The sequence below is a fragment of the Sesamum indicum genome, linkage group LG7, assembly GCF_026168435.1.
Source record: "Sesamum indicum cultivar Baizhima isolate 11 linkage group LG7, ASM2616843v1, whole genome shotgun sequence".
In the NCBI taxonomy this organism is placed as follows: Eukaryota; Viridiplantae; Streptophyta; class Magnoliopsida; order Lamiales; family Pedaliaceae; genus Sesamum; species Sesamum indicum.
The window spans coordinates 10,226,536-10,240,656 of NC_142663.1; the positions used below are offsets into that span (position 1 = coordinate 10,226,536).

At 35.9% G+C, this 14,121-nt stretch overlaps 1 protein-coding gene across 1 annotated transcript in view; it reads left to right on the forward strand.

Annotated features, from left to right (window-relative positions):
- The window catches only part of AAE16 (AMP-dependent synthetase and ligase family protein), a 24,358-nt gene continuing 10,237 nt past the window's right edge, over positions 1–14,121 (forward strand). Inside the window, exons 1-7 of the mRNA XM_011103287.3 lie at positions 1–531; positions 2,292–2,483; positions 5,735–5,849; positions 6,511–6,598; positions 11,801–12,012; positions 12,518–12,636; positions 13,832–13,981. Coding sequence (XP_011101589.2) covers positions 364–531; positions 2,292–2,483; positions 5,735–5,849; positions 6,511–6,598; positions 11,801–12,012; positions 12,518–12,636; positions 13,832–13,981 — 1,044 coding nt within the window. The 5' untranslated portion in view covers positions 1–363. The remainder of the gene's footprint in view (positions 532–2,291; positions 2,484–5,734; positions 5,850–6,510; positions 6,599–11,800; positions 12,013–12,517; positions 12,637–13,831; positions 13,982–14,121) is intronic.

The following is a 14,121-nucleotide window of genomic DNA, read 5'->3' on the forward strand; positions in this document are numbered from 1 at the left end:
CGCATCAATCAATCAAGTCCTAAATTGTAAAGAGATTTTGCTGCAAGAAGTATATGTAAAGAGAAAAACGAGTATTTATGTCAGAAAGTGAACTAAAATGGTAGCAATTAGTACGAGATTATACGATGATTGGGGAAAAAACCGGAGGTTCGCATTGGTTTCGACGAATCGAGGTTGATTGACCTACCCAACCAGCCGGAGACTTCAACGTTGTTTCTGCCACTACCCACCAAAAACTTCACTTGTTGGCATTTCTTGGTTCTTCTCCGTTGAAAATTTTATCGCATTCTCCATGAATTAGCAGACACACTGGATATTCTAGTACAATTTAAAGACCCCTCATCTGTACCGTTGAATTTCACCATGATGAACCTGAATTCCTGTTATTTATCAAGTTCGCTTGATCCAAGACTTGCTTTGAGTCATTTGTCGTTTAATCAGCATAGATTGATCGACTCCAGGTTGTTCTTTAAGAAATGTGGAGCGTTTGCCACCGGAAATCGAAAATTTCGAGTTTACTGCGACTCCAAGGTAATTTTTTTTTTTGGGGGGGGGGAGGTGTCCTAATTTTGTTTTGTTGTAATAGTTTTTGACTATCGATTTGTTGAAGTAAAAGCCTTTGTCATGTTGCTGTCTTTCATGGGAATTTACCATTTGTTGGTTGATTAATATAGGCTGATTGATTCTTGAGTTGCTGTAACAAGTGATCACTGTGTTTCTTGGGTATTCGTTTAGTAAAGGTTTGGAGTTCATGACCTGATGATCTTCTTTCAAGTAATTAGTTGAATATTGGTCATATCTGGGAAATTTCTCCCGCTTGAAGCTGACAGGCTCTGAATTTCTTAAGTAATGGATTAGTAATGTGTAAGATCAGTTTGAAGTTGATGCGGAGAATAAAATTTCATTTTTGAATTAATTGCAATTGTTTAAAGTTGATAGAATATAGCTGGTTGGGGTTGGGGCAAAGGTGGTTTCTAGGGTACTTCTGAAAGGAAAACAATGGGAAGAAAGAGGAGTTATCATCTACTCTTTCTTTCAAACACAGGGATGAAAGATTTATTTTTTGGGCAACTTATGACGAGGTAATTTAATCATTTTTTATGCTCTTCAAGAGGAATAATGCTGTAAGCGCCAGTTAAAGAATCTATTACTTCTATACCAGAATGAAGAGTCTATATCGGGAATAGAATTTTAGAGTCACAAACATGAACTTTTGTATACTTTTACACTATAGGGGTTTTGAATGAGCGTTGAAGAACTGTAAGTTCTGTGTATTTTTAATTTATTGTCTTTGAAGCTAGTGGTTAAAAGTTAATGATGTGAAATCATTATTTCAACGTAGAGGATATTTTTGAGAAAATATATTTCCATTTTGGGAACTTAATCTTATCTTGGGCTGTCCTAAAAGGGAAGGTGTATATCGTATCACCAATGTTAAATGTATAAAATTTTGAAATTAATCTCATCAGATCAATTAAGTATAGCAAACGAACAGGGCATGCAAACACTAACAGATGACTGGTGCAGCTTGTTTTAACAAGTAATAGCTGCATAGCACATCAAGAAACAAATGCATTTATGACAGTGGAGTTTGCGAAAACCGAAAAGCTGCATAGAAGTCTGACATAGCAATGTGTTTTTGTTCTTTTGCATGTGTGGTTAATATGTTTTCATTAGATACTCCATATATTTTTGTCATTAGAGACTACCAAATCAACCATGCTGGTTTCTCTAAGATAACTTCTTTATTAACTATAAAATGTGGAAAGAGAAGCCAGTTTGAAAGGGAATGATATAAAAGGAAATATTAAAAGGCAAGCTTGTCAAAACATCTTCTAATCCTGACGAGGGTGATAAATCTGGAAAAGTGTCTAAAGAGCATGGAATGGAGCACATTTTGATCTTTAAACAAGCTTTAGCACATAACATGAATTTAATGAAACAGGAAAGAAACGTTGATAAAGTTCCACCACTGCAAGCCACATGACATTCATGATGCATTAAATTTTGTATATTATTCAGTCTACAGCTGTAAGAACGATTCACCACCATATTTACAGAAGAAAATTAATCTGATAAACATATAGTCTGAAACTAATATCGTTGCTTTTGCATGCCTCAGCTGGTTATTTAGTGCAAAAAGAACAGTGTGAGAAGCAATGCGATTGAGTTTGTTATTATTTCTTAGTTGTGCAAAGACTTTGATTTTAAATGATCTTGTAATGTGGAATTGCTATGCAAAGCAACAAAAAACGATCTGACATCCTTTTCCATTTGAATCCTTTTCGAAGACAAAAGAAATGCAGATCAGAAAGTTTTCTCCAATTTTAGAAAGTGACTTGCTATCAGGAAATGAGGTCTTACCTTCTAATGGGTGGCAAGTAGTTCCTGACATTTGGAGGACTTCTGCAGAAAAATTTGGTAATCGCATAGCATTGGTGGACCCATACCATGATCCCCCAACGAATATGACTTATAAACAGGTTGGCTTCAGGTCTTTGTTCCTTTATGTTCTCTATCAACTCAACATTTCAGGTTTATTACTTACATGGTTCTTAGTTTTGATATCCATCACTTTATTTTCTTTGATAAACTATGGAGAAATGCCACTGAGACCTCCGTCGATTTTATATTTCTTGCTACAACAAAGGAATTTATGTCAAAATGCCAGAAACAATGTGCATGAGCTCCCCTTTGTCATAATGCGCTTCATGAGAAGCACTTTGAATGAACTAGATTTGCCAAGAATTAGAAATGAAGATTGAACAATCACTGTTTTGGGCTAAGTTTTGCAGCTTATTTTAGAGGTTTTCCACATAACTATGATGTCCCATTCACATGAAATGAAAATGAAAGAGGTGAGTATCTTAAGCTTTGGCTGAAGTGTATCATTAGACATCACTACTGGGCTAGTTTTTAACAGTCCAATTTCAAGTTGCCATTAAAAAGGGGTTTGGGGGCATTTCTCTTGTCCAATTGGCTAGTGGGAGCTCAGGGGTGTGTTGTACCAATAATTGCTAGTTGGGATGCTGGGCACTAATTATTGTACGAGGTGAGTGATATCTGCGTGGGAGCCATTTCTTGGGCCCTTGACACGAAGTGCAACGTGTACAAGAGCCAGCAATTAAACCCATAGGAGTCATCCCTAGATCTCGGTGCTTAGGACTTGGTCATAGGCTATATCCTACCCTGATTATGACATCACATTCTGAAGGAGGGTGATGCTGATGTCCTACCACACATGGAAAATGGAAAAGGTGAGCCTTTACTTTGGCTAACAAGTTTAAGGGCATCCTTTGGATATTTCTTTTGGATAAGTTTCATCGCCCAACTTTACGTTGCACTTGATGGATTTGGAGGTAATTCTTATATCCAGGCTTTGGGCATGATAGAACAATTTGTTTGTTTACTTGAAGCTGAAATGGTCTCTCCGTAGAATTGCTTTTGTTAGGAACTAACCACTATTGTGAGTTCATGAACAACCTTAGACATCCATTATCTTGTTTTTGTTTGGTCACGTGAAACTATTTGAATTTATATGAAGAAAGGCTCTTCATTTCAGATTAGTAGAATCCTAAGACTGATTGAACTGTTTCAGTCTTCTCATGGTGGCACTGTCTTGGCGTGGTTGACTGAGTTGGGAAAAGATTCCAGTGTGTATGATATCTTTTGCACTATTACGACCAACTATACCCAATCGATTCGCATATTCAAAATATTACTCGATCTTGGTCGGATAGCAGGAATTGAACCTACATCTTCTCCTTGGAAAAGAGAAACCATATGTGATAATATGTACTTGGATCATATTTCTGCAGCATAGACTCTCTTCAGAGTGATTCCAATAAAAAGGATCACGTCTGGGTCCAAAACATCAAAACCCGAGACTGGTCCCAGACCCAGTTATAGTTCTAGATCCAGATCCATTACCATCCTACAATAAACATAGTTAAATGGATACATATTTTAATGCCTTGTTGAGGAATGGGAGTTCGAGTTACCAAACTTTCCACAATTGAATTGATATTTAGGAGACACTTCCAAGAAATGCAATATCCTTGTGTCACCAACTCTACCCATAATGTTTTCAAACAATTAAGAGACTTCTTTGAGACATCCAATTTGTGGTTGGTCTTGTGCTTCACAATGCTAAGCTCACTTGATTAGACATGTCCTAAAGTGGGTTTTATACTATTGGGTGACCATATATTTCATATATGGGAACAGTGGAACTTTAAAAAATTTCTCAAACCTTTTATTCTCCAGATTGCCAGGTCTTATAATGCTGGAATAAGGTACTTACGTGAGGTTTTTATAACTTTGGGGTCTCCCATTTAAATTGCTAGCTTTTTGAGATAGAGTTTTCTCAAGGTCATATTGTGAAAACATACTTGAAACATTTACGAATATATCTACGTAACCTGTCAGTTGTACTTCTCAACTCCAAGCTCAAGATACATTGTGAAGGGGTTTTATACTGTTGGGTGCTCGTAAGTTTCACATATGGAAATAATGGAATTTTAAAATTCTCAATATCCAAATTGCAGGGTCATATAACGATGTTATAGGGTACTTATATGAAGTTTATATAGCTTTGGAGTCTCCCACTTAAATAGCTAGCTTTTGAAAAAGAAATCTCTCCATCTCATATTATAAAAACATTTACAGTTATATCTATGTATCCCGTCACTGCTGCAAATGATTCATTAGTCAACACTAATTCTCGAAATTCACAACTTTGTTTCTAATGGATCTGGCACACCAAATGGGTACTTAAGCAAATTGATTCATGACCCACAAATGTCCATGGGAAAGAAATTATTACCCCTCTTGTGCATTGGGGTCTTGGTCATCTTAGAGTTCCAAAATTATCTAATTTAAAGTTGATCCAAACCTTGGATGTCTATGTCATCAAAACTATCATTGCAGTTTTGATGCGATAATTCATAATAAAGGAGTATTGAATCTTCAAACAAGGAAAAAGCGAAACCTTTGTCGATGAGAATCTTTATTCTTGTGTTCTTGAATTCTATGACTTAGAATTAAGAGCACAGAGCAAAGAGAAGAGAAAATAGAGGGAGGACGGGGATGGATGTTGTTTGGGAGTTTTTCGGTCCTAATCTTCATGCATTTCTCTCAGACACCTTAGAGCTTCCCTTCCATGTAAGACTTTTTCTCATAGTCAGATGGCAAACACCAAGTGTAAGTTTGCCCATACTAAGTGGACATCCGATAAGTTATTCACATATGACACAAAAGGCTGCTGATGTAGGAAGTTTATGTATTTGGTTCCTTTGAAGAGCGGGCTGCATGCTGTGAGTGGCATTTCTCTTTGCTGCTTTATTTATGTAATCATATTCTCAGTTTTTTATTCGAAAATGAAATTAAATTGCATTCCTGAACTAAATATTAAAATGTAGATGAAAAATTAATTTTGGCATGGAGAATTTAATTAAGAAATTCTATTTATAACCAAATTTATATATAGCTATATGTTTCTTTTTGTTATTCCTGGAAGATTTTTCATTAGCCATAGGTTTTACTCAAATATTGGATTCGTGGTTATCTTTTCTTGTAACCAATTTTATCCTTTATCTCATGACCTTACTCTTTCATATTTAAAATTTTTCTTAGTAGTCTGAGGGCATTTGCTTTCTTATATTATTATCATCTCTCCCTCTCTCTTTTTTTTTTAGTCAGTTTTTTCTGAACCATTTACCTTGATAAATTTCAGCTAGAGCAAGAAATTTTGAACTTCTGTGAAGGTCTGAGAGTCATTGGATTAAAACCAGAGGAAAAGCTTGCAATCTTTGCTGATAATTCCTCTCGGTGGCTTGTTTCAGATCAAGGTATGCAGTGGCTCTCATTATCTCTGCAGCACCTGGTAAAAGCATAGTGGTTACTATTTCGGTAAACTGCATGTGGTATGGAGGATAGAAAAGCTTATGCATTCTGCATTCTCAAGCATTGAACAGTTTAGAAATTTGCTGCTCCTCAACATGTCTACAGTTTACACATGGGCTCCACCTAAACTACTATCAGACATGAGGAGCATATAAAGATTGCAATATTTTCCTGATATCTAAACTCTATCCATTAAAACAACATTAGTACTGGCTTCTTCTCATTATTGGGTTTTTGCCTTGGTTGCATCTAGCAATCTATCTGCTTGTTGCAGCCACATTTATTCTATCATCCAAAATTTCCATTTGGGTAAGAAATTGATATGGATTCCTAATTGGCCAATAGATTCACTTTGACTGAAGGGTATAAATGCTTCCTTGGCTAAAATGCTTATGTAGGTTTTTCTTTTCTGAAGTTATTAATAACATATTGCCAATTTTGCCTTCTACTGGAGGATGAAAGAACTAGCTTGATATCTGTGATTCTCTTCAAAATTTTACTCTTGAAATTTATATTCTCTTCTGAAAGAGGATGATGGATATATATTTTATAATTACCAGTTTTATTTGACTTCATAAACTCCTATGATATCTTAATTGTCTTCAGGTATCATGGCCACTGGAGCAATCAATGTTGTGAGAGGTACGAGGTCATCTGTTGAAGAGCTTTTGCAGATATACAACCACTCTGAGAGGTTAGAGAAGTTCCATTTCTGACATGTGGTCTTCCTGTTCCAGTATATCATACATTAGTAATAGGGGCGCCCAGTGAACCCTACAATTGGGACAGCATCATTTGCATATTCTATCTTTATTGGCAAAGTAAATATATTATTATGCAAGGCTGAACAATTTTAGAAGAAATACAACTCAGCTACCACCAAGCCTGGAACAACATGACCGAAAACTCTAAACCAAGAGACACACAAGAAAAAGTAAAAACTGAGCAACTGAAAATCATAGCAAATAGGAAAATTTAAGTAAGGCGTTCAGTAAGAGCATTATCTTTTGGGAAGCCATCCCAAATTGAAATGCACGATAGTGCTCAATGGAATAAAGCATGAAATGTATGATAGTGCTCAATGAATAAAGCAAAGATAACCCATTTCAATTAAGGCTATAATACAGGTTTGTGAATTTTGTCATTCTGTGTAAAATAATTAAAAGAGGATCTATCATTCCAGCATGTCAAAGAATTATGTTATATGTGATTTTAACTCTCAAGCATTAGAACAGTAAATAAATAATGATAAATGACCCCATCGCTCATCTAAAGGTTATCAGAATTCATATTCCAGAAGCAAAAATCTTTCTGTTTTTCTTATCTGCAGTATTCAGTTGAAAGAGTTCATATCTCTGTTCTTTTGAAATGCTTGGTGAGAGGATTTTAATACCCAAGTATGGTATAACTACAGGAATTGCTTGTCATCAGATGAGGGTGGTGTTTTTATGATTGGTGATAGAATAAGGTCAAGTAAGGAGGAAGAAATGAAACAAATTAAGAATAAATGCTCCTAGACCATTTTTTATGCGTAAAAAAAAATACTGTCATGTAGCTGTAGCAAAATTATACCATCATGATTCATGACCTGTGGTTGTGGGTAAAAAGCAGATTTGCTCATTCAATCGTCCTAATTGTCAGTACTTTGTGAATAAAGTAAAAGGTATGGTTGGTCATCCACTCCTTCAGATAAACAGAAAGACGAGCGAACAAACTTCCATTCACTAGCGTGGTATCATAGTTGTACCTGGTTCCCTAGTCTTTGACATTTACAACCATTTTTACCTTGCAGTCCCACAAGCCTGCCACCATAAAAAAGGGCTATGCCTCACTCTCCGTTCTTACTTTCCTTCTTCTCCACCAAGATGATAAGAAAGACTAATTCCGATGATGAACACAAAGCTAATCAATGATGGTGCAAAATAAGGAAAGCTATAGAAATGACCTCCTATGATATCTATTATTATTTTGGGATTTGTTTATTCACTTCCTACTTGATTATGTCTTATGTTGGAAAATCTGATAATTTTTATATATAACCAGCCCTGGTAATTGTTAAAAGTTTACTTAGCCTGAATTAGAGATTTGATTAGTTGTGATTAATGACAGTTAGATTTGATTAGATTATTGGATTTGACTATTCTTGATTGATTCTTTACTTATGGAGTTCCTAAATATACATGTATAAATAGGGCCTTGTTCTATGTAAATAACACACATAAAAGGTTCTCTCAGTTTTCACATTCACATTACCTGAGCCATGAAAAAAACGAAAGAAAAAAAAATGCCAGAGTTCTACAAGTTGTCTAGATTTCTTCTCTTCCGCCATTTGTGCCTGTTTCCTGCATCTGTTTCTACAAATTCCTCATCCATTCATCTTATTTGATTGGGTTAACTCTGTTTCTTCTCTGTTCCTTACATTTATTTCCTGTCAGGTAATGCTAGTTCAGTTGATGTTCATCTTTATCCCAGTCTTTTACCATTATTGATCGCCAAACTTTCACCACAGAGAAACTGATAGGGTCTGCCAACTATCTTTCATGTGCAGACTCCGTCAAAATGTGGTCCAAAGGGAAGGGACAAACAATAAAGATGTGCCTGAATCTAGTCGTGATAAACGGGAACAGATAGATTTACAACTTTGCAGTCTTTTGCAATCAATTGATCCCTCTCTTATGCAATTGTTTCTTCCCTTTAGACTTGTTATGCAGTTTGGAAGGAAGCCTTAGACTGCTATACAAATGATACCCAAAGGTTTTACACTATTGTGAACAATATAAAGAATTTAAAGCAGGAAGGCAATGGGGAGTCTTATGTAGGTCAAGCTTGTGCTCTTATGGAAGAAGCTGTTATACCTTTTTTTCATACCATAGGCCATGGGAGATGATGCTGGATTACATGAGAAATTTTTCGTGGTTATGGCTTTATCTGGGCTCAATATTGATATAAACCAGCTCGGCATCAAATCTTGACTAGCTCCACCAGTTCAGGCATGAAGGACACTTTCAAATGGTTACTTAATATGACTGTTATTTCCCCCTTCTTTCTGCAAATATTGCTCAACTTTGTGTCTCAAACACCTAAAAACTAGTAAAGTTAAAGGATCCAATAATAATTGCTCGCAATGTTCTTATTGCCACAAATCAGGGCATACTGAAGGGAAATATTGTTGGAAGAAGCATGGTAGCCCTGCAGATCCACCTGCACTTAATAGAGATTGCTCGAACTTTGATGTTGCATGCCAATCTTCCCACTAATTTTGGGGTGACATGTTCTCGCTGCGTGTTATCTCATTAATCATATCCCATCCTTGGCTTTGCAGGGTCAAATTCCTTATTCTATTTTGTTTCGGAAACAATCTCTTCATCCTCTTCCACTTCTCCCCTTTGATTATGTTTGTTTTGTCCATTATGTATATTCAGGACAAAATAAGTTGGGTCCCAAAGCTCTCAAATGTATCTTTGTGGGCTACTCTCATCTTCAGAAAGGATACAAGTGTTACTCACGTGATCTAGTCGGTAATGTCGGTTGGTGTCACCTTTTCTGGATAATGGTTCTTCTACCAAGACACTTAATCAGAAACATCAAACCTCGATCAGGTATTACATAATCTAGTCTTCTCTCCATCTTTACATCCTGAAGATACACAACCTATACCTTCCAAGGATCCTCCTTTGCTCGCTTATCACCATCGTCCTCATCTTAATACTATCGAGTCACCTGATGAAGTTTCCCATGACTCATCTTCTCCATGAGACAATACTTTTACCTCAGTCCCGCATGAGAACGATCTACCCATTGCCCAATGAAAAGGTAAACTGTCTACAATCAATCCATATCCTATCTACCACCATTTAAACTATAACCGTTTATCACCTACCTATTCTGTTTTTCTTTGGAGTTTTTCCTCTATTACTATTCCTAAGACAACAGGTGAAACTTTATCCCATCCTGTTTGGCTCTAGGCTATGCATGATGAAATGGAGTCTTTGCAGTTTTCACTCGGATGGTACTTGGAAATTGGTTTCTTTACCTTCTAGGAAGAGAGCAGTTGGCTGTCATCGGATTTTGACACAAAAATTGGTCCTGATGGAAAAATTGACCTCCATAAGGCAACGCCTTGTTGCAAAGCGATACACACAAATCTTTAGCTTGGATGACCGTCTATTAGTGTTTGCCTTCTCTTACCTATGGCAGCCATGTGAAATTGGTCTCTACATAAGCTTTGGCGATTTATAGGAGGAGGTGCACATGGAGTAACCTCCTGGGTTCGTTGCTAAGGGGAAGTTTAAGAAAATCTCTATATGGTCTTAAACAACCTCCCAGAGGTTGGTTTGATAAATTCACCAATTTGATTCGAGCATTCGGAATGACACAGAGTGAAGCTGATCATTCTATCTTCTATCATCGCTCATCATCGGAACTTTGTATCTATTTGGTGGTTTATGTCGATGATATGGTTATCACTGTAAATGACAACAATGGTATCAAACCACTTATGCACACACTTTGAGACAAAGATATGGGAAACTTAGGTACTTCTTAGGTATTGAGGTTGCACAGTCAAAAGGTGCGGTTTCAATATCCCGAAGGAAGTATGCATGGACATTGTTGAGGAAGCAGGCTTATGCACTGCAAACTAATTGACACTCCAATGGATCCTAATGTTGAACTTCTATCAACATAGGGGGTACCTCTGTCAGATCAAGGAAAATATCAAAGATATCTCATAATAACTTGACCAGACATCTTATTTGTTGTGAGTGTAGTCAATTTTTGAATTCCCCATGTGATACTCATGGGGAAGCTGCACTTCGCATTCTGAAGAACATCAAAAGGGCGCTAGAAAAGGCTTAATCTATGAGAATAAGAGCACGAGGAGATAAGTTATTCTGAAGCAGAGTGTGCTGAACGCCTTTTGATAGAAGGTCAATCTCAGATTTTGTGTTTACTTGGAGTAACATAGGCTCTTGGAAAAGCAAGAAACAACATGTGGTAGCAAGATCAAGCGCAATGGCCGAATATCGAGCTATGACCAATACAACATGTGAGTTCATATGGTTGAGACAACTTCTAGAAGAGTTAAGATTATGCAAAATGACTCCAATGAAACTCATATGTGACAATCAAGTTGTTCTACACATTTTATCTAATCCAGTTTTCCACGAAAGGACTAAGCACATTAAGATCGATTGTCGCTTTATGGAGAAGTTAGTTGAAGGTGTCATTATTACTGAGTTTGCCAATTCCAACAATCAACTTGCAGATGTTTTCACCAAGTCTATTAGACGTCCTTGAATTTGAGTATGTTTGTAACAAGCTTGGAGCATATGACATCTATGCTCCAACTTGAGGGATAGTTTTGAGAGTTGACTTAGCCTAAATTAGAGACTTGATTAGATGTGATTAGATAACAAATAGGGATTTGAGATTAGGCGATTTGGCTGACTCTTGATTGATCTTTTACTTGTGGAGGAACATGTATAAATAGGGCTTTGTTCTTTATAAATAACACACATAAAAGGTTCTCTCAGTTTTCACATTCACAGCAATTATTCATTCACATATACAAATGTTAATCCATTTGCTTTCCTTTCTCTTGAAAAATGGTGGAAAATTGTCAGAGCATTTTTGAATTCCAGAAAAACAAGGACATCACTAGCTTGGATAATTTTATTAAAATACAATCGAATAAACTAATGTAATCTTCATAGTATGAGGAAATACGCAGTAGATGATTGTTTTGTTAGAATGGCCAGTGAAATGTTGATAGATAACACTAGATTGTGATTATGTGAGATGAGACTCTCTTCTGTCCTCTCTCTTTGCGTGTGATGTATGCTATCAGTGCAATTATGTGCATATATTATTAACTGGCACAAAATGCATACTGCAGTTGTGGACTTGTGGTGGATGATCCTGAAATGCTTAACCGGATTTCAGAGACCTTTTACTCCCGAGCTGCAGTGAGGTTTGTCATTTTGCTATGGGGAGAGAAATCAAGCATAAAAAATGAAGCAGCAGGAGAAATCCCTATTTATAGTTATAAGGAGATAATAGATTTGGGTCATGAAAATCGTGAAGCTTTACGTCATTCTCAAGATGCTAGTAAGTCACTTTAAGTTGTTTCTATTGTATTATTATTTATTTCTTTTACATCAAAACTGTTACACCCTGATGAATCCATTCTAAGATATGAGATTTCTTTGCTGACTGCTTGCCATACTCTTTGGTTTTTGTAGGAGAAAATAAGATCTTTTACATGTTTTATTTTATTTTTTTCTTTCAATTGTGTGGTGATGAGCTTCATCGTTAACTCGTCTGCTAATTTTCTATAAGATTGATATATTATGCATAGTTGAGTTCTAAAATTGGATGAATCATAATTTTAGGTAAATTTCAGATAAGATTGCAACAATTCATTGATTGAATTTGTATTAAAGAAATTAATATCTCTTCCCTCTTTCTGGGTGTTGCGTGAATATTTAATATCCTTTCAGGGTTGCGAAGTTGACATATTTAATTTGGACTTTCTGAGCAAATCACTGTTTACTGCTGTGAGTTTTATTTTACAGTATTCCAAGTGAACACTGCTGATCAGTGAACATTACAGGGAAGCAATATATTTATAAAACTATAAGCTCTGGTGATGTTGCTACACTTGTATATACAAGTGGGACCACCGGAAATCCTAAAGGTGTTATGCTCACGCACAAGAATCTGCTGCACCAGGTGGGCTATTTTCTGCTAGGCCTATCTCAGATATCCTTGTTGAAAATTACTCTTTCTAGTTATCCTTCTAATTGACAACTTTGAGGCATGTGACTTTTTGATCAAGCTACATTCAGTTTTAATGGGTCTTCCTACATAAGGTGTACTATTTATTTATTGATAGCACAAAATCATCTCATTTTTGCTTCCGAAGATTTCCAGTGTTCTTATTGTTTTGCAGTTAGTAGGGAAACAGAAATATTAGATCTTTTATGCATATCTGACAATAATCCTTCTGTGGACTTTATTGAGATCCAAATGGCAAGAAAGATGCAGCAAGCATATGTAAAATGTTATATTTCCTCCAGCATAGCATGATTTTGTGTGAAAGCCTGCTTTGTCATCTCATACATGCAAGGAATATACCAGACAAACAGAAACTTAAAATAAGCATGAGCTTCATGCATTGTCTTGGTCGAGTGTTACTCCTTTATGCTTATATCATTGCTGGGTTATGTCCTACCTACATGTGTCAATTTCTCGTGCATACTTATTTCATCTGTAGCACAGTTTGCTTTCCTACAGGATTCAAGAAAGGAAACATGATTAACTCAATGAAGTTATTCGTATAGAAACTTAAAAGTGGTCTGGGTACATAATAACATAGATCAATAGATTGGTTCCCTCATCTAAAAGCTTATGCTATTTTAACATAGAGACAATTGATATTTTCAATGTATATCCTTCTCTACAGAGCAAGGAAGTGAAAGCTTTTATTTTCAAAATTAGGTACTACTGAGATTTAATTCCTTTTATTTTATGTAACTTGGTTATCATATTATACAACCATCTTATCTTAAGGTGTTAAAGAACACAGATGTGAATCCTTAATTGCTTCCAACAAGAACACGTACTTCCAAATAAGTGAAGGCAGGTTGTTCATACAGAGTCAACAAATAATGTTATTTTGTCTAGATTTTGAATTTCAGACTTCTATCACATTCTGCAATTGGTTTCCTTCTTGGGAATACCCAACCAAATGAACTAAAATGAGTCCATGTATAGTTTATCCTGATCTATATGTAGCATAAAATATGAATTGAATAAAGGTAGCAGATGCTTTCAGGTTTTCAATTTCATGTTTTTAAATATTTTGTTGTTGATTATAGACATCAGGTGAGCCTTTATTAATGAGATATTTGGCTGTTGTACTTAGATTACAAATTTATGGGACATTGTGCCGGCTGTTCCTGGGGATAGATTTTTGAGCATGCTTCCACCTTGGCATGCATATGAACGAGCTTGCGAGTATTTCATATTTACACATGGAATTGAGCAAGTATACACCACAGTGAAGAATCTAAAGGTATGTTGTTTCCTTAAAAAATGGAAGCTATACACCTTTAGGCCATTTCTACTTTGTCCCTCCAAAAGTATAGCAACCAAATTATCTTTACTCATCATATGAATTTATTTGATTTTTATTTTTTATATATCAGTAAGTCG